The sequence below is a fragment of the Scyliorhinus canicula genome, chromosome 9, assembly GCF_902713615.1.
Source record: "Scyliorhinus canicula chromosome 9, sScyCan1.1, whole genome shotgun sequence".
Classification (NCBI taxonomy): Eukaryota; Metazoa; Chordata; class Chondrichthyes; order Carcharhiniformes; family Scyliorhinidae; genus Scyliorhinus; species Scyliorhinus canicula.
This window is the reverse complement of record NC_052154.1, coordinates 181,367,438-181,394,702: the sequence shown is the minus strand read 5'-3', so window position 1 is coordinate 181,394,702 and position 27,265 is coordinate 181,367,438. Positions and strand designations below refer to the sequence as shown.

General features: G+C 43.9%; 1 protein-coding gene across 4 annotated transcripts in view; it reads right to left on the bottom strand.

The window, feature by feature from the left end:
* ttc17 (tetratricopeptide repeat domain 17) overlaps positions 1 to 27,265 on the bottom strand; it is a 107,904-nt gene that overhangs the window by 77,778 nt on the left and 2,861 nt on the right. For 2 of the 4 annotated variants that reach the window (XR_005461950.1, XM_038808275.1), the window contains exons 2-5: positions 8,438 to 8,527; positions 6,992 to 7,161; positions 2,636 to 2,747; positions 1,369 to 1,500 (exon numbers count right to left, since the gene is read on the bottom strand). Coding sequence is in view for 3 of the 4 variants with exons in the window: in XM_038808275.1 (XP_038664203.1) it covers positions 1,369 to 1,500; positions 2,636 to 2,747; positions 6,992 to 7,161; positions 8,438 to 8,527 (504 nt within the window). In the remaining variant the exon portion in view is untranslated. Of the gene's footprint in view, positions 1 to 1,368; positions 1,501 to 2,635; positions 2,748 to 6,991; positions 7,162 to 8,437; positions 8,528 to 10,179; positions 10,370 to 27,265 lie in introns of all 4 variants that reach the window. The other 2 variants (XM_038808276.1, XM_038808278.1) reach the window with 2 other exon arrangements.

The window sequence follows — 27,265 nt, the reverse complement described above, 5'->3', positions numbered from 1 at the left end:
CATATCTCAAAGATCATCTCCCCACTGGTTCATTTACTTCATGAATCACTAGGTCTTCTTTGGTGATCACGAGCTAACAGATGTGAATGTCCACCTAAGAATCTCCATGTCACTGGTCATGGGTTCTTAGGATCCTTGCATGGCTGATGAACTTTATCCTAGAGTCGCATCTCTGACCACACACTTGGCAGGTGTTTCCAGGAGGTGGCATTAGTCCTTGGACACGAGATTGCTGGAATTTCTTTTCCAGACTTCCTCTTGCCGTTGGGTGTTTGCGAAGAATTGTGTCCCTTCATCAGAAGGTTCCTCCAAGTAGGTCTCTTCTGAGTAAGGGTCTCCCAGGCATTGACGTCTATGTTGCATTTCTTTAGGTGAGCCTTCAGGATGTCTTTGAAGTGCTTCCTTTGTCCTCCTCTTGCCCGGAAGCCTTCCTACAGCTGAACCAAGGAGATTTGCTTTGGCAGCTGGGACTCTGACATCCTCAGCAAGTGGTCGGCCTAGCAGATGACCATGGCCTCGATGCTGGTGCTCTTGATCTTTCAAGAATGCTGACATCTATGCCTGTCCTCCCAGCTGATGAGCAGAATCCGTCTCAGACAGAGGGTAGGGTGGACTCACTAGGTAGCAATTAGCTGGAATTCTATGCTGAATTCTGGGAACCACGCTTTTGGGAGAATGTCAAAACCTTAGAGAAGCGATCTACTAGAACGATACCAGGGTTGCAGTCCTGATGTGGAGAAACTAGAGGAACTGGAGTTGTTCTTCTTAGGGCAGAGAGGTTAAGGAGGGAGATAATGGAGGTGCCCAAAATCATGCAATAATGAGGAACTGCTTTCAACAGAAGGGTCAGTCACAAGAGGACACAGATTTAATTGCTAAAATAACCATCAAGGAGATCAGGTTATGATATTCTGGAATGTACTGGCTAGAAGTGTGTTAGAAGCTGATTCAATGCTAACTTTCAAAGGGAATTAGGTAAATCCTTGATTGGGGAAAAAAATTACAATATAGGTACAATGTCTCAAAACAGACAACCATGTGACGAAGACTGTGCCGTGTTTCGGATTGGGTAGTTCGGGCCAAGGGTCGCGCGGAACACTCAAAAGCACTGGAAAAGGCAGTTTTAGTATATGGCTGGTTTTCAGATAGCAAGATGTGATACACTGTACACTGTACTTGTACGATAGGGAAAGTGCAATAGAATGGGGACAAATGGACAGCATTTTCAAAGAACTGGCATGATCAATTGCTTTATTCGAACAGGTATGCTGCAAGGAATGCTGGCACAGCTTACGCCAACTTCGTTCACACATTGACAGCCAATAAAAGGCACATTGCTCAAATAAGGACAAAAAATGTCAACTGTACCTTCAACAAGGCTGCATTAATTCTATGCCCTATTTCTTCAATACTTCTCCCTAATCTTCTCGACAAGCTGATAAAGATAGGATCTTCTTTTGATAATACTGGTGCTGTAAGATTAATCCGTTCTTGGATACCCTAGGAACAAAGTTTTATTTATTACTCGGCATTTCAATTTTCAAATCCCAAAATTTGGAATAATAAAAAGTTGCATGTTTTCTATTATAACCAATTTGCTCTGTTCTGGTATAGTTTTAAAGTCTAAATTGGTAACAACTTTTCTTGTCCTTCATGCGATATATGATACTCTATATTACTAATTGTTGGTACAAGACTATCCTTGGAACAAATGGACAGTTAACCCTGCTACATAAAATTGGTTACTTTGAGAAACTGGGTTAAAATGAGCGTCAATATTATTTCACTCTGACATGTTAGCATTCAGAAATCCCTTACAAGATGCTGGTTTAAACTCAAACTACTTTTTCAATATTTAATGTTGAACGGAGTGAATTTACACTTTTCTTACTGTCGCTGAGAGTGAAAATGGCAACGGATACAAAACACTCACTGTAAACATGGGACTGCTCAAACTTAATTTATTCCGAACCCTTGTAACCAGCACAGGGTCGTTTTTAGGCTCCTCAGATGGGACTGGCTGAATGCAAATCTCAAGGGACATGCTGTACGACGTACTATTCCACATAAATTTTTGATCAGAGGCAGAGAGAGATCTAAAAATCTCAGTTAAATAACAACACCACTGTTGTTTCACAGTTACTGGCACACTCTGGAAATAAAATTAAATTGCCAATTAGAGGTGCACACTTCCTTCATAGGAACTCCAGGGCTGTCATTGTACATGCAACCAAGTAAAGCTTGAAAGGCAGAGTTTTGCGATACCTACAGTTGAGCAGAACTTGGATCCAACAGGATTCTAGGCTTAGATTCAAAATGTCACTTTTTCCTGCTGCTTCTTTCCATACTTACTAAATCACTCATCAATGCTCTCTTCAGCACACCCATTAACTCCTCACTACCTCCTCAGTCTCTCCTATTTTCCCCGTGCAAAGAAATTAGATTTTGGTTTTTTTACATTCAAAGTACTGATGCAAGTTGCTGGTGCCGTTTCTTTACACTGGAACTATTAAAATTTTAAATGACTGTTCCCGAAACAACCCATCAGAAGTTAAAGCTGTAACTAGTTAGGTAGGTGTGTTAGTTTAAGTTCAATTCCCCTTCTGATCAAATGAGCCTGCAGAAAAGCACTTACCCTCAAGTGCTGAAAGGCATGAATACTAAATGGAAGCTCCATCATCTTTGTACACTCTGGTGTTTCCAGATCTGGAGGCAATGGGGCTTTTGCATCAATGTATTCTTCAGGGCTACAAGAAAAGAACTATGTGTAAATCTCTGCAGTTTACAAGACGCTGTAGCAACGTAAAAAGCAAAACTACTGAAAGGCAAATTGGTTTAAAAATACAAATATATGTATGAATAATGAACCGGGGCAATCTATGGTAACGAACCGGGCCAAGTGTTAGATTTGGTTGTGGGAGAGCACTTTGGAGATAGTGACCACAATTCGGTGATTTTCACTATAGCAATGGAGAGGGATAGGAACATACGGCAGGGCAAGGTTTATAACTGGGGGAAGGGTAATTACGATGCGATTAGGCAAGAATTGGGGAGCATAAGATGGAAACAGGAACTGTCAGGGATAGGCACAATTGAGATGTGGAGCTTGTTCAAGGAGCAAATACCGCGTGTCCTTGATATGTATGTCACTGCCAGGCAGGGAGGAAATGGTTGAGTGAGGAAACCATGGTTTACAAAAGAGGTTGAATGTCTTGTCAAGAGGAAGAAGGGCGCTTATGTAAGGATGAGAAAACAAGGTCCAGTTAGGGCACTTGAGGGATACAAGATAGCTGGGAAGGAGCTCAAGAAAGGGATTAGGAGAGCTAGGAGGGGGCATGAGAAGTCCTTGGTGGGTAGGATCAAGGAAAACCCCAAGGCTTTTTACAGTTATGTGAGGAATAAAAGAATGACCAAGGTGAAGTTAGGGCCTGTCAAGGACAGTAGTGGGAACGTGTGCAAGGAGTCAGAAGATATAGGAGAGGCCCTAAATGAATACTTTCCTTCAGTGTTCACAAAGGAGAGGGGCCATGTTGTTGAGGATAGTGTGATACAGGCTGGTAGGCTGGAGGAGGTAGAAGAGATGTTAGAAATTTTGAGATTCCCGAGGACAGATAAGTCCCCTGAGCCTGATGGGATATATCCTAGGATTCTTTGGGAGACGAGGGATGAGATTGCAGAGCCTTTGGCTTTGATCTTTATGTCCTCACTGTCTACAGGAATAGTGCCAGAAGACTGGAGGCGAATGTTGTCCCCTTGTTCAAGAAAGGGAATAGGTATAACCTTGGGAATTATAGGCCGGTTAGTCTCACTTCGGTCATAGGTAAGTTGGAAAGGGTGTCCTGAGGGATAGGATTTATGATCATTTGGAAAGGTACAGCTTAATCCAGCAGAGTTAGCATGGATGTGGAGGGGCAAGTCTTGCCTCACAAGTTTCATTGTATTCTTTGAGGAGGTAACTAAGTACATAGGTGAAGGTAGAGCAGTTGATGTCGTATACATGGATTTTAGTAAGGCGTTTGATAAGGTGCCCCATGGTTGGCTCATGCAGAAAGTAAGGAGGCATGGCAGAGAGGGAAATTTGGCCGATTGGATCAGTAACTGGCTATCACATGGAAGACAGAGGGTGGTGGTAGATGGTAAATTTTCATCCTGGAGCCCAGTCACCAGGGGTGTACCACAGGGATCAGTGCTGGGTCCTCTGCTATTTGTGATTTTTATCAATGACTTGGATGATGGAGTTGAAGGTTCGGTTAGTAAATTTGCTGATGATACCAAGATTGGTGGAGTAGTGGATAATGTGGAGGGCTGCTGTAGGCTGCAAAGAGACACGGGGAGAATGTGCAGACTCTGCACAGACAGTGACCCAGTGATTCACCTGAGGAAGGAGCAGTGATCCGAAAGCTAGTGTTTGAAACAAACAATTTGGACTTTAAAACCTGGTGTTGTAAGACTTCTTACTTAATTGAGGTGTATAAGATGATGAGAGGGATAGATAGAGTGGACGTTCAGCGACTTTTCCCTCAGATGCATGTAGGTGTTGCAAGGGGGCATAACAATAAGGTTCATGATGGAAGATATAGGAGGAATGTCAGAGGTAGGTTCTTTACTCAGAGCGTGGTTGGGGCGTGGAACACACTCCCAGCTATGGTAGTGGAGTCGGACAATTTAGGAACTTTCAAGTGGTTATTGGATAGGCATATGGAGTGCACTAGAATGACTGGGAGTAGGTTGATTTGATCTTAGTTTCAGACTAGTGTGGCACAACATCATGGGCCGAAGGGCCTGTACTGTGCTGTACAGTTCTATATCGATACACCCACATACACAAATATGCATATATGTATATATATAAATATATAGATTTTTGTCCCCATACATATATGGGGGAAAAATGACAAAATACCCATTTAAAGTTGCAAGCTTATAAATTAATACCCAGAGAAAGAATTAGAGCCCTTGCATAAATTAGTCATTTCTTTTAGTGGAGTCTTAATTTCACAATTCATTTACTGCAGATTTAAGTTCAAAGTCTTACCAATGCAGCACTTCTCAATCTACGTTATATAGAATTCGGACAGGGCGGCACGGTGACACAGTGGTTAGCACTGCTGCATCACAGCACCGAGGACCCAGGTTCGATCCCAGCCCCGGATTACTGTCTGTGTGGAGTTTGCACATTCTCCCAGTGTCTGTGTAGGTCTCACCCCCACAACCCAAAGATGTGCAGGATAGGTGAATTGGCCATGCTAAATTGGAAAAATAAATTGGGTACTCTAAATTTATAAAACAAAGAATTCAGTCAACTCTTGGGGTGTGCAGTTACAGTCCAAAAGTAGTGGAATTTCATCTAAAAAGAGGAATATATATTTTTATTCACTACTTCTGGAGTACCTATTTTTAGATAATAAAGTTGATTGGTGAACAACTGTAGATAGAGCTCCTGGCTTTGATTCACATTTAACACTAATTAAATAACAGTATATGAATTAATGCCACCTATATGAGACCAGGAAAAAAAGGTGGGATTTACTGTAACTTGCATTACCAGTTCACCTCTGATGCAAGGCGTAACATTTCAAATGTCCTTTGCATTAGGCAACAAATCTAATGTTACCATGAAGACACTAGGTGTTCATGAAGGCCCGCCTTCTCAACCTTGCCGCTCGCCTGAGATGTGGTATTCCTCAGGGTAAATCACCGCCAATCAGCTTTCCCCCTCAAAGGGGAAAGCAGCTATGGCCATCTGGGACTATGGCGACTTTACATTTAGATCATAGAATCATAGAATTTACAGTGCAGAAGGAGGTCATTCGGCCCATCAAGTCTGCACCGACTCTTGGAACCCAAATCAAGCCCACCCCTCCATCGTATCCCCATAACCCCACCTCACCTTTTCTGGACACCAAGAGCAATTCAGATTGGTCAAACCACCTAACCTGCACATCTTTGGACTGTGGGAGGAAACTGGAGCACCCGGAGGAAACACACGCAGACACGGGGAGAAAGTGCAGACTCTGCACAGACAGTGACCCAAGTGGGAATCGAACCTGGGACTCTGGCGCTGTGAAGCAAGAGAGCTAACCACTATTACCGTGCCGTTCTGTTAATAGTATGTTAATTATGTTAAGATACAATGGTGAAGGGCATTGTTTGAAGAGAAACTTGCCCCTTTAAGGGGTTATGGATTTATAAGTATTCCATGGGTAGTCAAAAGGCCATTAAGGGAAACTGCTGAGAGTAAGTCGGAAGAAGAGGCAGACACATGTTATGCTTCATTCTGTGAATAAACAAATTAAGAAAAGCATTAGTATCTAGCGTCATTCTTCACCAACTGGCTTAAGATTGGATCATTTCCATAAGAAATCCTGGAAATCAAAGCCATGGATGAAGCTGGATGTCAATTGGGAGGTAACCCAGTTAGAAAATTATAGCATTAGCTGCGTGGCAGTAAGCAAACCATGACCTTCTCAAGTAGCTCCCATATGTATCATCAATGCAGAACCTGAATGTTGATTTTCAGAGTTTCATTTGGAGTTACTCCTATATTCATTCATGACTGACATCACTACAACGACTGCAGTATAATGAGAACAGAAATGGCACTAAGCACAAAGTATTCTCTGAGCTGTTTGCAATGGTCAGTGACTTGGAGGTGCTGCTTTGCTTAGACTTCACCTAGTAAATTAAAGGAAGGATTAAAGATCATCGAGCCACTTGGCTCTGTAGAGACTAAATAAATATTCTGGTGAATATAATAATAATAACAATAATCATCGCTTGTCACAAGTAGACTTCAATGAAGTTACTGTGAAACGCCCCTAGTCGCCACATTCCGGCGCCTGTTCGGGGAGACCGGTACGGAATTGAACCCGCGCTGCTGGCATTGTTCTGCATTACAAGCCAGCTGTTCAGCCCACTGTGCTAAACCAGCCCCGTGGGAAGGAACGATAGGGAGGTAAAGAAAATACTTTTTCAAAATGCCTTTTTAGACCTTATATCCTTGCTCTCGAGAGAAATGTATGTTCCATCATACAGATCGAGGTCCCCAAGAGGCACCTTGGCTTTAATGCAGTCGGAATCCTCTTTGTAATGTCTCTGTTCCAAACCTGTGTCTCGATCTTCATTTTCTTCTATGTGAATTTTCTGAGCTACTAAATGTTTCTGTGTACAGAGAAGGGTTAAATTAATATTTTGAAATGGTGAAAGACTTTCCTATCTGAACATTACATTACTGAGGATGCACAGTTCCACAACGAAGACACTTAAAACAATTTATAAATGTTTTCAGATTAGAACAATTTATGTTATAATACTCAAATACACATAACTGGACTCATTTAGACTTAATAATATATCTTTGGTTGCAACTTGAATAGTAGCCAAGTTTCCTGGGATCCACACTCTTCTTTTACTAATCAAATTTGCTTAATCAATGAGTGTTTTGTCAACTTAGATGTCAGAAATGGAAGCTTGCAATTAACAAATAATTAAACAAAAATGACAAAGATACTTTTGTTGTATTATTTATCCTTTTGATTTAATAGCAATCTTTCTCTTTCTTTTCATTCAAATACCCTGTGCACAGCGGTCACTTCAACACGTTGTAAAGGAAGATGAAATGAACTGGCATTCTGCTCCCAATGTTACATACTGAAGCTGGTATGCTGGGGAGGAGTGTATAACCACACAACCAAGACAGCTCAGTGGACCTTTTCTTCTATTTGCTAGACATGTCAACCCATTTTCAACCTTGGTTACACTCGGATGATTCTAATGGCCTTGGCTTCACCGAAAATGTCCCATTCTCCCGTGAAGCAATGCATCTGACAACTAATATACCAAGTCTGCATACCTTTGTGTCATTCAGTAGGATCTCTAATCTGGTACCCACAAGGATATGACATGCTCAAGATTCTAATCGGATATAGATTTTACTCCTTTTTGTGTGGTCTCCACAGCAATTTTGTTCAGATTATGTATTCCTTCCCCTCTGAATTCTCATGAAGTTCAGTCTGCCACGGTTTGGATTCAGTCCACATAAATCCAAATCTGCAGAACAAATAAATCTAAAGGCTGGGCTCTTCATAATAAACCTTCTAATGCCTGTTGCATTAACCAAATTGAAAATTTTCAGTGCTTCAAAATCCGAGTGGAAAGAAGTAAAAACTCAGAGAAAGAATTTTCGATAAAAAGCTTGAGATAGCAGAAGAAGCCATTCCAAGACTACTCTTAAGATGGGGAAGTTCACAATTAAGATGAATCGGCTTGAATGTCAGATGGTAAAGCCCTTCAAATTACTACCAGTATCCTTTAGTCATTATTACAAAACAAAACTTATTAACCTTTTCTAATGGCAGTATCCTAACATTCCAGCTGCGTTTTATTAAAATTTCTCTTCCCTCGTATCTAGTCAAATAAAAAGGATTTCATAACCTACTTCCAACTCTTTGAGGTAGTTGACTGTCGCTTCCTGTCTCATAAACACCACCAGATCATGGGGATGTTTCAAGTTAAGAGGGGAATCCACCTGCCAAAAAAGAAACATTATGGCACTTTCTTCCAACAATTTCAAAATACATTTTTACAAAGGCTGACTTTCCCTGGCAGCTGCGTGCACTGGCAACCATTCGACAAAGAGATTTCAATCACCAATTTCTGATGTTTCTGCCAGTTTGAGAATCATGGGGCCTGATTCTCCCAAAAGAATTTTTAAGTTAATTTGCGGCGGGTTTTTCAGGGAGTTTCCCGGCGGCTCCGGATAGTTCCCCACTGCTACTCAAAGACGATTTCTCACCGGTTTAGACCACACTTTCAGAATTTTTTTTTGCACTGGGGAGCTGAACAGCGGGATCGGGCTGCCATTTTAAAAGAGTGCCCCAATCTCCAAGTGAGCTTGTGGGTCCCCCACACCACCCACCCACAGGCAATGTCACCCCCCACACTCATGGACATTACTCCACACCCCTCAAGTGAGGACACCACGCTATAGGATCCCTGGGGGTCCTCCCTCTTCAGGCCCCACCAAGCCCCCCTTAGCGCACCCTCTTCCTGCTGGGACCTCCACCCATCAGCCACTCAACCTCCCGGAGGCCCCTACTTACCTGCCCTGCACTCCCCTACCCTTCAACTCCCCCTTCCACCCTCATTTCATGGGCATGGCCCCCTTTCCCCCAACACTTGGCAGTGCCACCCTGGCACTCGGGCAACATACACTACCACCCTGGCATCCAGGCAGTGCTCCTGCTGCCTTGGCAATGCCACTTGGGCACCTTGGCAGTGTCAGGGCCAGCTGGGCAATGCCAAGGTGCCCGTGTTCCGGGGGAAAGCCAGGGGGCCGCCCTGCATTTAACCTGACCACCTTGGGGTCTCCGGTGGCCTGGGAGATTCCCCGGGTGCCATTCCCTTTGGTCCTAATTTGTTTGGACCAGCACTGATCGACGTTCGGCTGCAGCCTCCCTGGGGAGGCCAGTCAATCGAACGAGGCCATTGGATCCCGCATAGCTAGGTCGTAAGTAGGTTTGCGACCTACTTCTGCGAACATCATTCGGTCATGCCCATTTGGGGCGCAGTTCCAACTCCAACGTCTTGCAGGACTTTGGAGAATCCCGGGAAGCGCGGAGTCTGCCAGGAGGCTCGCTGGAGGTCACTGCAAGCATTCTCCAGCCGTGCTGCACTCAGGCTAGAGCCCAACGCGGCCCGTGATTCGCGTCCGCAGTTACTGTGAAAGGGTTAGGAGAGGTAAAAGCACTTCTCACGTCAACATAATTATTTTAAAGACTCAGACACAGGACACCCAAGGGAAGCACCTAGCCCCGCCATCCCAAGTACCTCACAGCACGGGGCGCCTAATGCCCCAGGGGTCAACACCCCCCCCCCCCCCCAACTAAGCCACCCCACCCATACAGGATTCCCCACCACTTGACCTGACGCCACCAATCTGACCCCCCCCCCCCAAACCATCCAGGTCACACCCCTGATGTGAATCTGCTCCCCCCCACATATCCAACACCTCTACCCCTACGCCAGACTTCCTCACACCTCATGTCCGACTCCCCTTTCTCCCTCCTTCCAACCCCCCCCCCCCCCCCCCCCCCCCCCCCACCCCCCCAAGCACTCCCCCCTTACCGGAGACACCTCCTCCTCCCTGGCCTGTTATTTTCAATGGGACATTAAGCTCACCTGCTTTACGGCAGCTAGTGCTGTAAAAAGGGGATATATACTCCTTTTACACTTCACCCCTGGAGCTGAGGCACTCGCTTTGCTGTTTGAACCTCATCCAATCCGAGTCAGGAAGGTCTGGCGAGATAGGCGCTTTTGCATTTTCGTGCAGGCAAGTCAGCGTGGAGTGGCAACCTGCCACTGACTGCCCCTGCGAGGAAGTTATAGCTCTCATCACTTCTCTCAAAAACATCTCAAAGCATTCTGCATACAACTAATTACGATTTGTAGCTGCACACAAGTATTCCAAGTCCTAATTTCCTCAAAGCTTGAAAATACCAAACAGGCAGCAGCCTTGACTGGTTCAAGAAACTTTAACAGCTTTTCTGTTGAAAGCAGATGAAAAAGGACCTTGACAGCATCTTCAGGAGTTGGATCAATAAATCTTCCAGAACTCAGTAGGGGGTGCTCATAATTTGGAGTGAGGGAGGCACTGCTGGAGCAAAGTTCAGTAAGTTTCACTTTGCATCTCGATCACACATGCAAGAGCTCCATTTCCCAACACAAATACTTTTTAATGATGAGCATAAGGATTCAACATTCTGCAGTATAGGTCACCTTCACAAACATACATCTGCATGCTCAGGCGGCTGAACTGGGTCCGATATCTGTGGATTTTGGCTTGATAGTTAAAATCCAAGCATGATGCAACACCCTGCGTAGTATGTACACAAACATGTTGTTGCTCAAAATGATCCATTGCAAACATTTGGCAACTAGCTAACCAGACCATAGAGAAAAAAAATACGCATACTTAAACGAGGCCTCGCTGCAAAGTCATGTCCCACAACCCCACTGGGGCTTGCTTGTGATCCACAATTTTGTAACACCCAAACTAGAGCAAAGGTGGACGTGAAGGTGTGGCTGAACAAATAAATAACTGCAAACAAGTTGTGGAAAAAGAAGGAACAAGCACCCAATAGTTGGGAAGTGATCTTGTGTCAGTCACCGGAATTGTGGCAATGCCGCATCTTCATATTCAAAATCATATTCTTTGGTGTGCATGATTAGAGTGAGTTTACTCTGCAAGATAAAGCAGCTCACATCAATTCATATGAAGCCTTTTCTCATCAAGTGTTTGTTCAGTTTGCATTTAGAATGTGAAAGTCAGTGCGGAAGGCACAAATTCCTATTTTTGCATCGCAAGACAATAAATAATTGTCAAATTCTTGTGTGATGCTACTGAATAAGTAGATGCACGGCAGTAACAGCCAATTGCTTATAAGAGCAACTGGCACCACTGAACCCAAGATTTCAATGGCGGCCCAAAATTCATAACACCCTCCTCAAATCTATCCATATCTAATAATAATAAAAATATTTATTAGTGTCACAAGTAGGCTTACATTAACACTGTAAAGAAGTTACTGTGAAAGTCCCCTAGTCGCCACACTCAAGCGCCTGTTTCGGTACACGGAGGGAGAATTCAGAATGTCCAATTCACCTAACAAGCACGTCTTTCGGGACTTGTGGGAGGAAACCGGAGCACCTGGAGGAAACTCATTACCTCCCTCCAACTTTAAAAACTTACTCAAAGCATATAGCCAGACTTTCAGAAAGCCCTCCTAATTACACTCTTCTTCCTTGCTTCGGCATACATTTCCTTACACCCAACAATGAGGTAATATCTTAAGGCACATTATCATCGGCCTTATGGGCTCGTGGATTCACTTGATGGCTAAATTAGTGTACAGTGAGTACATATACTGGGAGCCTGAAATAAAAATGAATACTCAGAAGATTAGGTAGCACTTTAAAAAAAAAAATTTGTTCAATGTGGCTCAGCCAGCATTTATTGGTGAGTTGCCGTCATGAACCGCCATGGTCCATGTGGTGTAGGTGCACCCACAGTGCTGTTCGGAAGGGAGTTCCAGGATTTTTGACCTTGCAAGTGTTTCAGGTCGACGAACCTTCACCAAAAATGGAAAACGCTAGTGGTGTAATAGCTTCTAAGGAGATAAATGGCCAAGGAATGTTAAACTTTAATTTTCCCAGAACTAAAAATTATCTCTAATATATTAACACAAACCATGAACTAGATATTCATCACCAACTGTACAGAAGTTGATTTAAAAGCTAAATGATTTCAAATGCATTGGTCAGACAAACCTGTAGTGTTGTGCTCAGTTCTGCTAATCTAGAAAGGACACACATGGATTGGAACGTGCAGAAAAAAGTAATGAGGCTGTTAGAAAATGTAAAAGGGATGAGTTAACAATCTTAACAAAAACACAATACTCCGAATGCTGGAGATCGGAACTAAAAGCAAATTGCTCGAAAACTGAGGTCTGGCTGGAGAGAGAAAAACAAGTGTAAACATCAAGTGGGCGGCACAGTAGCACGGTGGTTAGCACTGTTGCTTCACAGCGCCAGGGACTCAGGCTTGATTCCCGGCTTGGGTCACTCTCTGTGCAGAGTCTGCACATTCTCCCGTGACTGCGCGAGTTTCCTCCAGGTACTTCAGTTTCCTCCCACAAGTCCCGAAAGACGTGCTTGTTAGGTGAATTGGACATTTTGAATTCTCCCTCTGTGTACCCGAACAGGCGCCGCAGTGTGGCGGCTAGGGTATTTTCACAGTAACTTCATTTCAGTGTTAATGTAAGCCTACTTATGACACCAATAAAGATTAATTTTATAAGTCCTCTACAACTCTTTTTAGAGGGTATTGTGGTATCCAAAAGATTTAATCTGTGTGCAAGTTTAGACACGTTAAGACATTTAAAAAATATTTTTCTAAGTACTGGAATTTTATCACACAAATCCATTACAACACAATTTCTTCAGGTAAATGATATATAATGCAAATGAATACTGGGGGAAGGGTAAGAGTAGTAGTATTTTCACTGGACTAGCAATCCAAAAGCCCAGGATAATGCTCTGGGGACCTGGGTTCAAATTTCAACATGGTAGATGGTCAAATTTGGATTCAATAAAACTCTCATGATAGCCACAGAATCGTTATTGATCGGTTACTTGCTTTAAGGAAGTAAATTTGCCGTTATGCGGCTCCAGATTCAAAGCAATGTGGTTGATTCTTAGATGCCCTGGCAAACCAGAATGAGTTGTATCAAACTGCTGAAAATCCTAAAAGGAATGAAACCGGACGACCACCCAGCATCGACCAAGGCATCGGAAGAGTGCCAAACCCAGCCTCGTCGACCCTCGTATGTGGGGACTGTCCCACAAATTGGTCAAGCAACAAACCTGACAGTCAGAGTCACACAGTCAGATGTTACACCAGATACCACCATCAAGACAGACCCAGTAGAGGTGGCGGAAGAGTCGGGAGAGATCTGCCCTGGAGTACTCAACTTAAGTCTTATATGGTTAACATGGGCAAGAAAACTGTGTTGATTACCACATACCGCCACCACCACAACCTACCTCCAACCCCCCCCCCCATCCCAACCCAGCTGCTGAATCAGCACTCACCGAGGGTGGCGGAGCACTGGGTGGGGGACATCAATGTGCATGTCAGCCAAGGGTAGCTCAGTAGCACCACTACAGATCGTGCTGGCCGGGTCCTAAAGAACAGTTGCCAGACGAGGTCAGTGACAGGTGGTGATGGAACCAAAAAGAGAGAAAAACGTACTTGTACTCCTCACCAATCTGGCTTCCGCAGGTGCATCTGTCCAAGACAGTATCAATAAAGGTGACCATCACAGTCCTCTTGAGACAAAGTCGCCTCTTCACATTGTGGATACCCTCCATCGTATTGTGTGGCACTACCACTGTGCTAAATGGGATGATGTGCTAAATGGAATAGATTTTGAACAGGTTTAGCAACTCAAGTCTGAGCATCCATGAGGTGTTGTGGACCATCAGCAGCAGCACTGTACTCAACCACAATCAGTGACCTCATGGTCCAGCATATCCCCCATACCATTACCACTCAGCCAGGAGGGCATGGCTCAATGCTGATTCAAAGAAGGGTGCAGGAAGGCATGCCAGGAGCAGCACCAAACACACCTAGAAATGTCATCCTGGTGAACCAAAACACAAGACTACTTGTTTGCCAAACAGCACAAGCAACAAGTAATAGACAGAACTAAGCAATTCCACAACTAACGGATCAGATCGAAGTCTGCCACCCTGCCGCATTCAGTCATGAAAGATGGTTGATAATTAAACAACTCTCTGGAGGAGGAGGCTCCACAAATATCCGAATCTTCAATGATGGGGCGCATCAGTGAAAAAGATACGCTGAAGCATTTGCAACTATCTTTAGCCAGATGTGCCGAGTGGATGATCCATCTCAGCCTCCTCTGTAGGTCCTCAGCATCACAGATGTCAGCCTTCAGCCAATTCAATTTACTCAACGTGATATCAAGGGACTTGATAATTGCAAAGACTATGGTCCTTAATAGCATTTCAACAATATTACAGAAGCATTCTGCTCGAGAACTTGCTATGCCCATTGCTAAGTTATTCTAGTACAGCTACAACATTGGCATCTACCCAGCAATGTGGAAAATTACCCAGGCATGTCCTGTCCACAAAAGCAGTACTAATCCAATCCAGCCAACAAACACCCCATCAGTCTACGCTCAATCATCGATAAAGTGATTGAAGGGGTCATCAATAGTGCTATCAAGTAGAGCATGCTCAGCAATAACTTGCTCACCGATACACAGTTTGGGTTCTGCCTGGTTCATGCAGTTCTGACTTCATTGCAGCCTTGGCTCAATCATAAACTTGAGTTGAACTCCAAAGGTGAGGTGAGAATGATTGCCCTTGATATCAAGGCAATATTTCACGGAGTTTGGCTTCAATGAGTCGTAGCAAAACTGGAGTTAATGGGAAGTGGGAAAACTCTTCACTGGTTGGAATCATACTTAGCACAAAGGATTGTGCTGTCATTGTTGGAAATCAATTATCTCAGCTCCAGGACATCACTGTAGGAGTTCCTCAGGGTAGTGTCCAAGGCTCAACCATTTTCAGTTGCTTCATTGATGACATTCCCTCCATCATAAAAGGTCAGAAGTGGGGATGTTCGCTGATTACTGCAATGTTCAGCACCAATCTTGACTCCTCAGATACTGAAGTAGTCCATGTCCAAATGTAGCGAGACCTGGGCGGGTGTCAGGAGGGTCGTGACGTTCCTGATTGCGGAAGGAACGCCCAACGGCCGAGACAGGATATTGAGATTGCCGGCTATCCTGCGCATGCGTGCCCGTCAGCCGGATCTGGCAGTGCGCAGGTCCAAAGTCCAGGAGGGCGGACCGCTGCCTCCTGACATCAGTGCGCTGCCCCAGAGCCAGTTTTTAAGCAAATGTCAGAGTACTCCCGCCAGAAGTGGCAGTAGAGAGCAGGTCACACACCCCATATCCTGATGTGTGTTCTGGGTGCAAAATCACCTAGCAGATATTCCTCAGTTTTGTAGCTGCCAGCACTGAAAAATTAAAAATGTATCACTTTGTAATAAGGAAGAGAGGGCCAGAGACACAAACAGGCCAGAATCTCTCAACTAAATCCGCTGGAGGGAGCTGCTCATGAGAGTCCACACCAGGACAAAGCGGTGGTGGTGTGAGCTGTTGAGAAGAGTCCACCCAGTGCTGGCGTGAGCTCCGGGGCCTCTGGTGAGCAATCCATTAAGAAGCTGAAATCAGGAAAAAGGCAGCATAAAGATGATTTTTTAATATATGGCTTATTAATTGTGCCAATGCAAATCAGAATGGCAAACACATGTGAGTTATATGTAGGCAAATGAACATATAAAACCCTCAAAATATCAAAGGCATTTGAAGACTAAGCATGGCGGATTCAAGGACAAACCTCTTGATTTTTTTTGAAGGATGCAGCGAGAACTAAAATAGTCAGCTGAAGTCCTTATCAGAAATGTTACATTGAATGACAAGGTACAATTATTAGCCTTGTACATGGTAATTTACCATGTAGCTAAAGAGAAAATGCCCAACACTATAGCAGAGATTAATTCTCCCTGCAACAATAGACATAGTTTATACAGTTCTAGATGAAAGGTTAGCTGAAAAGCATCTAACTAGTGATAACAGTGGCTCCCTGAATTTGTGATATTGCTGAGAATTGAGCAGATCAGCTTATTTTTCATTTAAAATCAGCACAGAAGTTCGCAATACAACTATATGAAAACACAGACGTTTCAGATTGTGCAACCTTTTTAGTTTATGTTAGGTATGTTTGGCACAATGAATTTGTTGAGGATTTGCTGTGCTGCCTGACATTACCAGCAAACACGACTGGTGCAGAGATTTATGAAGCATTGAATAGTTAAGTGGTTGCAAAGTGTAGGCTTGACTGGGTTCATTGCAGACGAATCACAAGCGACGAAGCAGCCAACATGACTTGGGAAAAACAGCAGAGTTATAATAAGGATTAAGGGGCAGCTGGTCAGAACAGTGAGAGGAATTCTAAGAGATCTTGAAGGGGTGTTGAAAGGAATTGTAAAAGTTGTGAATTTCAATAAACGCAGCGCATTCAATACCAGGCTTTTTGAGGCAGTGTGTTCTGATAGGAGGGCTGAGCACATACATCTGTTGTTCCACACACAAGTACAATGGCTGTCAAGGGGTCGGATATTTGTCAGATTTATGAAGAGAGGTATCAAATCCACACTTTCCTCCTTGAGAAATTGTCCCCTCTGGCTGGTTCATTTGCTGATGAAATCTGGATGCTAACTATGTCTTACCTTGCAAACATCTTTTCAATTCTAAATGAACTGAACCTCAAATTGCAAAGGAAGGATGATGATTGCTTTTGGCACTGTGAAGAAATCGATGTTTTCCAAAAGTCCTTGAAAGTTTGGATAGTGCAAGGGGAAAGCCAAAACTACTCCACATTCCCCCACTGCTACGACACATTGAAGAAAACAGTGTTATTAACGGAACTGTCAGTAGACTGGCAAATCTTATTCAGTTGCATCTGGGTGCGCTGATCAAAGGTTTTTGTCGCTCCTTTCCAGAGGAAACATTTCAGATTGAGAGAGAGAAGCGGTGGGTGAAAAATCCCTTTGAATTTGAGACCCGAGAGTCAATTATTAACTTGCAGCTGACTCCAAGTGGAGAAACTGAACTTCTGCACCTCACCTGTGACAGCACGTTAAAAACACGCCACAAGTCAATGGAGCTGTCAGCATTCTGGAGTAGCATCTCCGAGGAGTATCCAGTGCTGAGTAAAACAAGTATTTTGCTGCTTTTGCCCTTCACAACAACCTACATGCGAGAGGTTGAATTTCCCCCCTCATAAAACAAAGACAGCACAAAGGAATCAGATGAACTCTGCACCCGATATATGCATAGTCCTCTCCGACTGTGAACCTGCTTAGAATGAGATCATGAGAACCAAGAGAAAATGGTGGGTCACAAAGGGCGTGGCCGTAAAGCCGGTTGTAAAAACAGGTCCCGGGACAAAAAGTTTGAAAAACACTGATCTATAAAGATGCACTGCAGGAACCCACCAAGGCTTCTCAGACAGCACTTTCCAAACCAATATTCAAGGGCAGCAGACACAGGGGAGCACCTGCAAGTTCCTCTCCAAGCCACTCAACACCCCGACGTGGAACTAATTGCAGTTCCTTCACTGTCGCTACGTTAAAATCCTGAAACTCTGTCTAACAGCACTGCGTGTGTACCTCCACCACATGGACTGCATCGGTTCAAGAAGGTACTCACCTCCACCTTCTTGAGAGCAATTAGGGATGACCAATAAATGCTCGCCTACATCTGATGATGCCCACATCACAAGAATGAATTTTTTTAAATTGGTGAAATAACAATCAGCCTCTTAATTAAATCAGGTTTTAGCTAACAAGTGTTAGATGTGTACTTGAGATGCCAAGCCATACAAGGCTATGGGCCAGGTGCTGGAAAATGAGATTAGAATAGTTTGGTGGTTGCTTTTGACCGGTGCAGATGCAATGGGCTGTAAGTGCCGTTTTTATGCTGTAAACCTCTACAACTTCAGCAATATCTGATTACTTAATGAAGAACTTGTATTTATATAGAACCGTTCATGACCTCGAGTGCTTTACCGCCAATGAAATACAACTGAAATATAGTCACTTGTTTATGAAGTCTGAAATTCAGCAGCCAATCTGCACACAAGCTCCCAAAAACAATTTGGTAAAGACAAGACAGTTTGTCGCGATGTTGACTCAGGGATAAATATGGGGGGGGGCTACATTGCAAAAGACTTTTCTTATCATTACTTTTTATAATAGAAAGTAGAAAAGTTACTTGGTAACGTGCACGTCAATGTACTCGCCAGGGCGGGAGAAAATCTTAGCAACTCTGGCAGCTTCTGTAGGGAGAGAAATGAGCTAACGTTGCGAGTCCAGGTGACCCGTTGTCAAAACTTCCTTCAACCTACGCTTTCTGAACTATGACTCAACAATCTCAGCTATCCAGTCAGAGGAATGTGATTTTTGGAGGTCAGTTGCTTCCCAGGAGGTTTCGAAAAAGCATTCCCCTCAACTCATATTACCAAGCAGCTACCTGGACTGACACACTGACAGAATCCCAAGAGAAAGTCAAATTGCTCTAAGTCAGACAAAGGTGCATTAGACAAATAGGAAAGGAGAACTAATAAGCTCTCAAAAAAAAAAAATTTTTTTGACTCACATGCTAAGATACTAAGCCAAATGACTGGTGGCGGATAATTAAACTCACTGGGGCAGGCGGCTCCAGAATATTAAAAAATATCAACTAAAATCTCCAGCATTTATTTTTGTTCTTACGGATTTAAGAATTTCAGTACAGGAAAGCCCATGTGGCCACTGATTTCCTTTAAAAGATACAGAATAACCATCAACCAAGGGGACTTGAATGGCTTAGAATTTTGGGCAGTCATAACGGGGTGAGGCTGTCACTCTTGCTCTTGTTATTGTATAACGCTGACCACAACTTTAGTCATTCACACATGCAGTTAAATGCAAAATTCAAAGTTGCTGTCAACAATAGCCTGCTCCTCACGGGGTGCGCTGTTGCAGTCTTAACAGATAAAATGTTTAGAAATCACTCGTTCATTGTGAATCTCAGATATTCAGCATTATGCCTGCTGTAAAAAATCATTGTTAAAAAAAATGGAAAATTTATCCTTGTTCAATTGACTAAGAGAAAATCAAGTCATAATTACTGAACAACCTCTCTGGCATTGTAAAACTAATTTTTACAAGCTGGAGTCTCATTCTCCCAGGATATTTAAAAATTAATTTAACTTTAGTTTTAAAACTTTTGTTCGAACATTTGTTTTTCTCATAATCCCATGTTTTTAAAAATAAATTGAGAGCACCCAATTCATTTTTTCCAATAAAGGGGCAATTTATCATGGCCAATTCACCTTGCCTGCACACCTTTTTGGGTTGTGGGTGTGAGACCCGCGCAGACACGGGGAGAACGTGTTGACTCCACACAGACAGTGACCCGGGGGCAGGATCGCACCCGGGTCCTCAGCGCCATGAGGCAGCAGTGCTAACCACAGTGCCACCGTGCTACCTCTCCTAATCCCACGTTAAATTTTTTTTCATGCGGATGATTTAAGTATAGTTGACATTCCCGGTACTTTACATCCTGCTTTGCTATTGGTGAGAAAGTTTCAAACTTCAGACTGTAGGCTCTTGTTTCTGGATGCCACAGGTGCACTGTAGAATGTGCTAATGCTATGAAGCCTGCCCACCCTCTGCGGACAGCATGACTTGATGACAGCAATGAACATCAGCCCTTCGTTGCTAATTGCATAATTTGGGCCATTACCCCTCGAGTATGCTGTCTGCTTCGAGGGGTAAAACCACACCTAAATCCTCTGGTGTCACATTGCTTTGTGTAATATACTCTAGAGCTCGTAGTATTTGATGTCGCATGTACAGTGAAAAGTACTCTTCTGCGGCCAAGGGAACGTACACAGTACATGCTTAGTAGACAAAAAAGAATAATCGACAGAGTACATTGACAAATGGTACATCGACAAACAGTGATTGGTTACAGCGCGGAACAAGGGGCCAAACAAAGCAAATACATGAGCGGGAGCAGCATAGGGCGTTGTGAATAGTGTTCTTACAGGGAACAGATCAGTCCGAGGGAGAGTGTTTGAGAAGTCTAGTAACTGTGGGGAAGAAGCTGTTCCTATGCCTGGATGTGTGGGTCTTCAGACTTCTGTATCTTCTGCCTGATGGAAGAGTCTGGAAGAAGGCAAAGACTGGGTGGGAGGGGTCACTGATAATGTTGTCTGCCTGCCTGAGACAGCGGGAGGTGTCAACAGAATCAATGTGAGGATGGCAAGCTTTTGTGGTGCGTTGGGCTGAGTTCCCCACACTCTGCAGTTTCCTGCGATCTTGGGCCGAGCAGTTGCCATACCAAGCTGTGATGCAGCCAGATAGGATGCTCTCTATGCCACATCTGTAGAAGTTTGAGAATCGATGCAGGCATGCAGTATTGAATGCATTTCAATTTAGCTTCCACTAAAAGCAGTGCAGGAACGCCAACATAGCAACTGCTGTGTGCAGAACTTGGGTTTTTCCAAACAAAATGTTATGTTTTTTTTCTCTATTTGGACCCTCTGTTGACGGTTGCATGAAGGCCAAAAATCCCAGGAAATCCCATGAAACCGAGATCCTGACTTAACAGATGAATTTGGGGCTGGTTGATGCACTTCAAATTACCAATGTCTGACAGCACAGGGGGGAGGTAAGGGCTTCAGTCTGGGCCCCGATATGGAATAATCACAGGTTCGTTCTGGGTAGAATAGATTGGGGGGGGGGGGGGTTGGGCTACCCCCGGGGAATACCTTTCTGTACATGCAGGTTCGGGCGTTCATGAAAAAGCAGGCGGGGGAATTCCTGCTGCTGCCTGCCTGGAGGATACAGGACAGGGTGGTCTTGGGCGTGTGGGTAGGGGATGGCAAGATATCGGAAATATATCGGGAGCTGCAGGAGGCGGAGGAGGCCCCGGTGGAGGAGCTGAAGGGCAAGTGGGAGGAGGAGCTGGGAGAGGGCCAGTGGGCGGACGCCCTGGGCAGGGTCAATTCCTCCTCATCTTGCGCCAGGCTTAGCCTGATTCAGTTTAAGGTGGTGCACCGGGCGCATATGACAGTGGCGAGAATGAGTAAGTTCTTTGGGGTGGAGGACAGGTGTGCGAGGTGTTCAGGGAGCCTAGCAAACCACACCCATATGTTCTGAGCATGCCCGGCACTTACAGGATTTTGGAAAGGCTTCGCAAAGGCTATGTCCAAGGTCTTGGACACTCGGGTAAAACAGAGCTGGGGGATAGCGATATTTGGGGTATCAGACAATCCGTGAGTGCAGGAGTCGAAAGAGGCCGGAGTTCTGGCCTTTGCCTCCTTGGTAGCCCGGTGAAGGCTCTTGTTAATGTGGAGGGACGCGAAACCCCCAGCATAGAGGCTTGGGTCAGTGACATGGCGGGGTTTCTCAGTTTGGAGAGGATAAAGTTTGCCTTACGAGGGTCCTTGCAGGGGTTCTCCAGGTGGTGACGAAACGTTAGGTGGAGGTCAGCAGCAGCAGCAAACCGGGGTGTGGGGGGGGGGGGGGGGGGGGGGGGTTTGGGCGGTGGATGGATTTCATTTGTAAAGGGCAGATACCCCCGCTTGTTTTCTTAAATTGTTAAAAGGTTAAGTTGTTTTCTGTTTTATTGCTATGTTTTGTTTTTGTTGTTTTTCTTTTTGTAGTGGTTTGTAAAAATTATTGAAAAATTTTGAATGAAAACAAATTTAAAAAATAAACAAATTACCAATGTCTTATCATTAAAAATGCTAAATTTAGGTGTCGACAACAAGGGTAAGAGAGGGGAAGGTCTCAGATCTGTAAGGAGCTCATGGAGTGGGAGGGAGCCCTGACAGGGGAGGTGAAGAGAAAGTGGGAAAAGAGCTGGGTGGGGAATTGGAGGCCAAGTTATGGGAGGAGGGCCTGAGGAGAGTTAATGCATCCTCGTCATGCGGCAGGCTCAGCCTGATACAGTTTAAGGTGGTCCACAGGACTCACGTGACTGTGGCATGGCTTTAATTAAAATTATGAAGATATGCAATACTTTCCAGATTAAGAAGTGAAGTTATGAAATGCTATGTAAATATTGATAGTTCAATTAAATACACTAAAACATTCATTCTATTTTTTTTTTCTATTATAAAAGGTGTGGGCTAATTCACTTTTGCCATTCCTGTATAAAAGAAACTAAAGTTATATTGGTTAGAAAGCTCAAACCGCTGGTATTGCAAATAACCACATTTATGTACTGAACAATATTTATAAGATTTGACAGTGGTGTTAAAAATCAGTCACTGTATTCAAATCAGGACAGGGTTTCATCAGATGGTATAAAAGCAAATTACTGCCGATGCTGGAATCGGCAAGAAAAACAGAAAATGCTGGAAAAGTGATAGCAGGTCCGACAGCATCGTTGGAGAGAGAGAGGGAGCTCTTGACGAAGAGCCATCCAGACTCCAAAGCTGCGCTCTATTCTCTCTCTCGGGCCTGCTGCGATTTTCCAGCATTTTTCTTTGTGTTTCATAGGATAGAATCTGGAGATGGTAGGTGCCAGCAGGGGTTATAACACTTTGCATGACTTTTGCATATATTCATTTAATGTACAACCTGTCACGTAAAGCTCTATTTTTATCTCACTGGTTATATCTTTCCTGACTAACTATTTATAAAATGTAATTCATAAAATTCCAAACTCTGAATTTAATACAAATCAACTGCATATCAGAACTGCGAGTGCGGAATTTAAATTCAATTAATTAATCCGGAATTGAAGTGAGTCTCGGTAACAGGGACCATCGTAACAATCGTGTATATTTTAAAAAACATCAGGTTAATTAATGCCCTTTAGGGAAGGAAAGTGCCATCCTTACCTGACCTACATGTGACTCCAGACCTGTCAGCAACTCGGGTCAAATTAGGGATGGACAACAAATGCCGGCCTTGCCAGCAATGCCCACATCTCAAAGAATAAAAAAAAATCACGTCTTACAGTTAAACTTAAATAGTCATGCGTTGTAAATATGCAGTGCACATTTTCTGAAAGTAATCAGAATTCAATCGTTAAATGAGAGAGGCTGAAAAATCAATTCAAAAACATAGATAATTTGGTTAATTGTGGAAGTCTTTCCTGTCACGGGCCGGATTGGAGGAGGGTAAAACTTTGGGTATCTATGAAAGGCTGCTGGCAGAAGGCGGAGCCTCGCTTGAATGCATTACAATGAAATGGGAGGAGGAGCTAGGAGCTGAAGTGGAGGAGGGGGGTGTGGTGTGAGGCCTTATGGAGAGTGAATGCCACGTCGTCATGTGCGAAGCTCGGGCTCAGGCAATTGAGGGTGGCGGATCGGGCACACTTAACGAGGGCAAGAATGAGTCAGGTAGAAGTGCGAGCGGTGAGGGAGGGGCCCAGCGAATCATGGATGTATGTTCTGGGCATGTCTTAAGCAATGGACTTTTAGTGCTCTTTCTTCAGCACCATGCTGGTGATCTCAGGCAGGAAGCTGGGGCCGGGTGCCCTAGATGCCATATTTGGGGAGTCAGAACTGTCGGAGTTGCAGATGTTTTAGCCTTTGCCTCGCTGATTGCTCCCTCGCTGATTGCTCGTAGGCAAGTTCTGCTGGAGTGGAAGTCAGCTTCTCCACCCAGTGCCTGGGTGGGGCTGGGGGACCTCCTAGAATGTTTGTATTTGGGAAAAGTTAAATACATACTGAAGTGGTCAAATGGGAAACTTGATAAGATGCCAACTGTGCGTTATGTACTTTAAAGAGATAATCGCTGTCAGCTGCTGGGGGCTGTTCTTGTTTTTTAGTTATGTTTTTGTATTTGTACATAAATTTAAAAATGTTAAATTAAAATATTTACAAAAAAAAGTTGAAATCTCACAATGAAAGATGTCTGTAAGAAAAAATCTGTAGTAGCATACAAAAGGAAACCAATCTACTAACATGACGATCATGCAAAATTATTTTCTAAAATCAACCTGTTCATCAGCTTTGATTGAGGTCAAAAACAGTTTAAACTTTGCAGATATAGACCAAAGATTTTGGATTTCTTCCAACTTCAAACAGTCCTTAATAGTTTCATATATTGGGCAATTGTTAATAATGACCAGAAAGAACAGGCAAAAAAAGTCAATTTCAGCTGTATTGCCTGCATGGTAATCGGGCAAAACAGATGGCTGATCAATTTTAGAATACAGTCGATTTTGATTTCATTGTGGAATGAAAAGAAGGTGATTCCACAATGCACAGTGATTCACTGCTGCGGGTTACCGCCCAAGCAATCAAGGTGTAAATTACCCCTGCAGCGCTCAAGTTATAGCCAAGGCATGCACTTTACTTTTGAGTTTGCAAGGTCATCAGTCAATCACAGATCATAAAGCTGCTTATCTTACAGATAATATTACGGCAGCACGGTAGCACAGTGGTTAGCACAGTTGCTTCACAGCTCCAGGGTCCCAGGTTTGATTCCAGGCTTGGGTCACTCTCTGTGCAGAGTCTGCACGTTCTCCCTGTGTCTGCGTGGGTTTCCTTCGGGTGCTCTGGTTTCCTCCCACAGTCCAAAGATGTGCAGGTTAGATGGATTGGCCATTCTAAATTGCTCCTTTGTGTCCATAAAAAGGTTAGGTGGGGTTGCGGGGATAGGGTGGAGGTGTGGGGTGGAGGTGTGGACCATTTCCAAGGATTGATGCAGACTCGATGGGCCAAATGGCCTACTTCTGCACTGTAAATTCTATATCTATTACAAAAAAGACCACAGTAAGGAGTCTTACAACACCAGGTTAAAGTCCAACAGGTTTGTTTCAAACACGAGCTTTCGGAGCGCAGCTCCTTCCTCAGGTGAATGGAGAGGTATGTTCCAGAAACATTTATATAGACAAAGTCAGAGATGCTGGACAATGCTTGGAATGCGAGCATTTGCCAAGCATTGTCCAGCATCTCTGACTTTGTCTATATAAATGTTTCTGGAACATACCTCTCCATTCACCTGAGGAAGGAGCTGCGCTCCGAAAGCTTGTGTTTGAAACAAACCTGTTGGACTTTAACTTGGTGTTGTAAGACTTCTTACTGTGCTCACCCTAGTCCAACGCCGGCATCGCCACATCAAAAAGACCATGTTAGCGAGAAAATAATATATATTAATAAAAAGATGCTCCAGGTTAAAAGCAACACATGGGGAGTGGAAAACCGGTAGACAAAGGGTTACATTGTTGGTTCAGCCAGAAACCTTAAGAAAACCTGCACTCAGGATAATTTAATCATTTTACAGGATATTATAATAATGGGGAAGCCACGTCACAAGACTATGGCCCCAACTTGTCTGCAGGAGATTCATTGTTCTACCCAGAGCAGGGAATACAAACCCATTAATGCCTCATCAAGGACTAACAGCATTATTTCAGGTTAAGGGGAACATTCTGAACATGATCTGATAACTTGTAAAACCCATTGTATGAATAAATCAGTTTCCCATTAATGGACTCAGGAAACATCTCTATCGATACCTACTGATCAGATTGTAGTGTATGAAACTGATCGATGACGTCAATGCTTATCTGTAACTGTGAACGAACCTAAAATATATATGCATGAAATTCCTGTAAAAATCAGAACAAACACTTGCGAGCTGAAGGCAGCAGCAGCTTCTGGTTCTCCTCTTGTGCACATAGCCATTTTTCGAATAAACAAAAGTCTGAAGACTCGCACATCCAGACACAGGAACAGCTTCTTCCCCACAACTACAAGACTCAACGATCCCCCCTCGGACTGATCTGTTCCCTGTAAGAACAATATTCACGACACCCTATGCTGCTCTTGCTCATGTATTTGCTTTGTTTGGCACCTTGTTCCGCATTGTAACCATTTACTGTTTTGTCGATGTACCATTTGACAATGTTTTTTTTAAAGAATTTACAGTGCAGAAGGAGGCCATTCGGCCCATTGAGTCTGCACCGGCTCCTGGAAAGAGCACCCTACCCAAGGTTAACACCTCCACCCTATCCCCATAACCCAGTAACCCCACCCAACACTAAGGGCAATTTTGGACACTAAGGGCAATTTATCATGTCCAATCCACCTAACCTGCACATCTTTGGACTGTGGGAGGAAACCGGAGCACCCGGAGGAAACCCACGCCCAGACAGAGAGCCAAGCTGGAATCAAACCTGGGACTCTGGAGCTGTGAAGCGATTGTGCTATCCACAATGCTACCGTGCTGCCCACTGTTGATGTTCTCTGTTGATTATTCTTGTGTCCACTATGTACATACTGTGTATGTTCCTTGGCCGCAGAAAAATACTTTTCACTGTACTTCGGTTGATGTGACAATAAATCAAATCAAAAATAAATCAAATCAAAAAATGTTTTTTAAAAAAATTTTAAAATCGCTTATTGTCACGAGTAGGCTTCAATGAAGTTACTGTGAAAAGCCCCTATTCGCCACATTCCGGCGCCTGTCCGGGGAGGGTGATACGGGAATCGAACCGTGCTGCTGGCCTGCTTTAAAAGCCAGCGATTTAGCCCACTGAGCTAAATCAGCCCAACACCAACACCACGTGGTCACAAACGGACTCTGAGAATTTCATCCCACCAACAGACCAACCGAAAGGTGCTCCCGTTCGGACCATCAATTCCAATAAAAGGAGACTCAATTAAGTTTTTAAATTGATGAAGATTTCCCACAACAATAATAGGTTTCATTTTTCAGAATGCAGATCGATGAATTTATCACCAACCCAAGATATTTTCCACATCAACAGGGGCAGAAATGTCTGAAAATGCTCTATATGTCAATCAGATTGGAGTAATTGAAATGAAATGAAATGAAAATCACTTATTGTCACAAGTAGGCTTCAAAATGAAGTTACTGTTAAAAGCCCGTAGTCGTCACATTCCGGCGCCTGTCCGGGGAGGCTGGTTCGGGAATTGAACCGTGCTGCTGGCCTGCCTTGATCTGCTTTAAAAGCCAGCGATTTAGCTCAGTGTGCTAAACCAGCACATGTTCAACCATTGCACATGTTCAAAATTACGGTGCAACTCAACAGTTCATAAAAATGCTGAAGAAATTTACTTTAAGAAGACA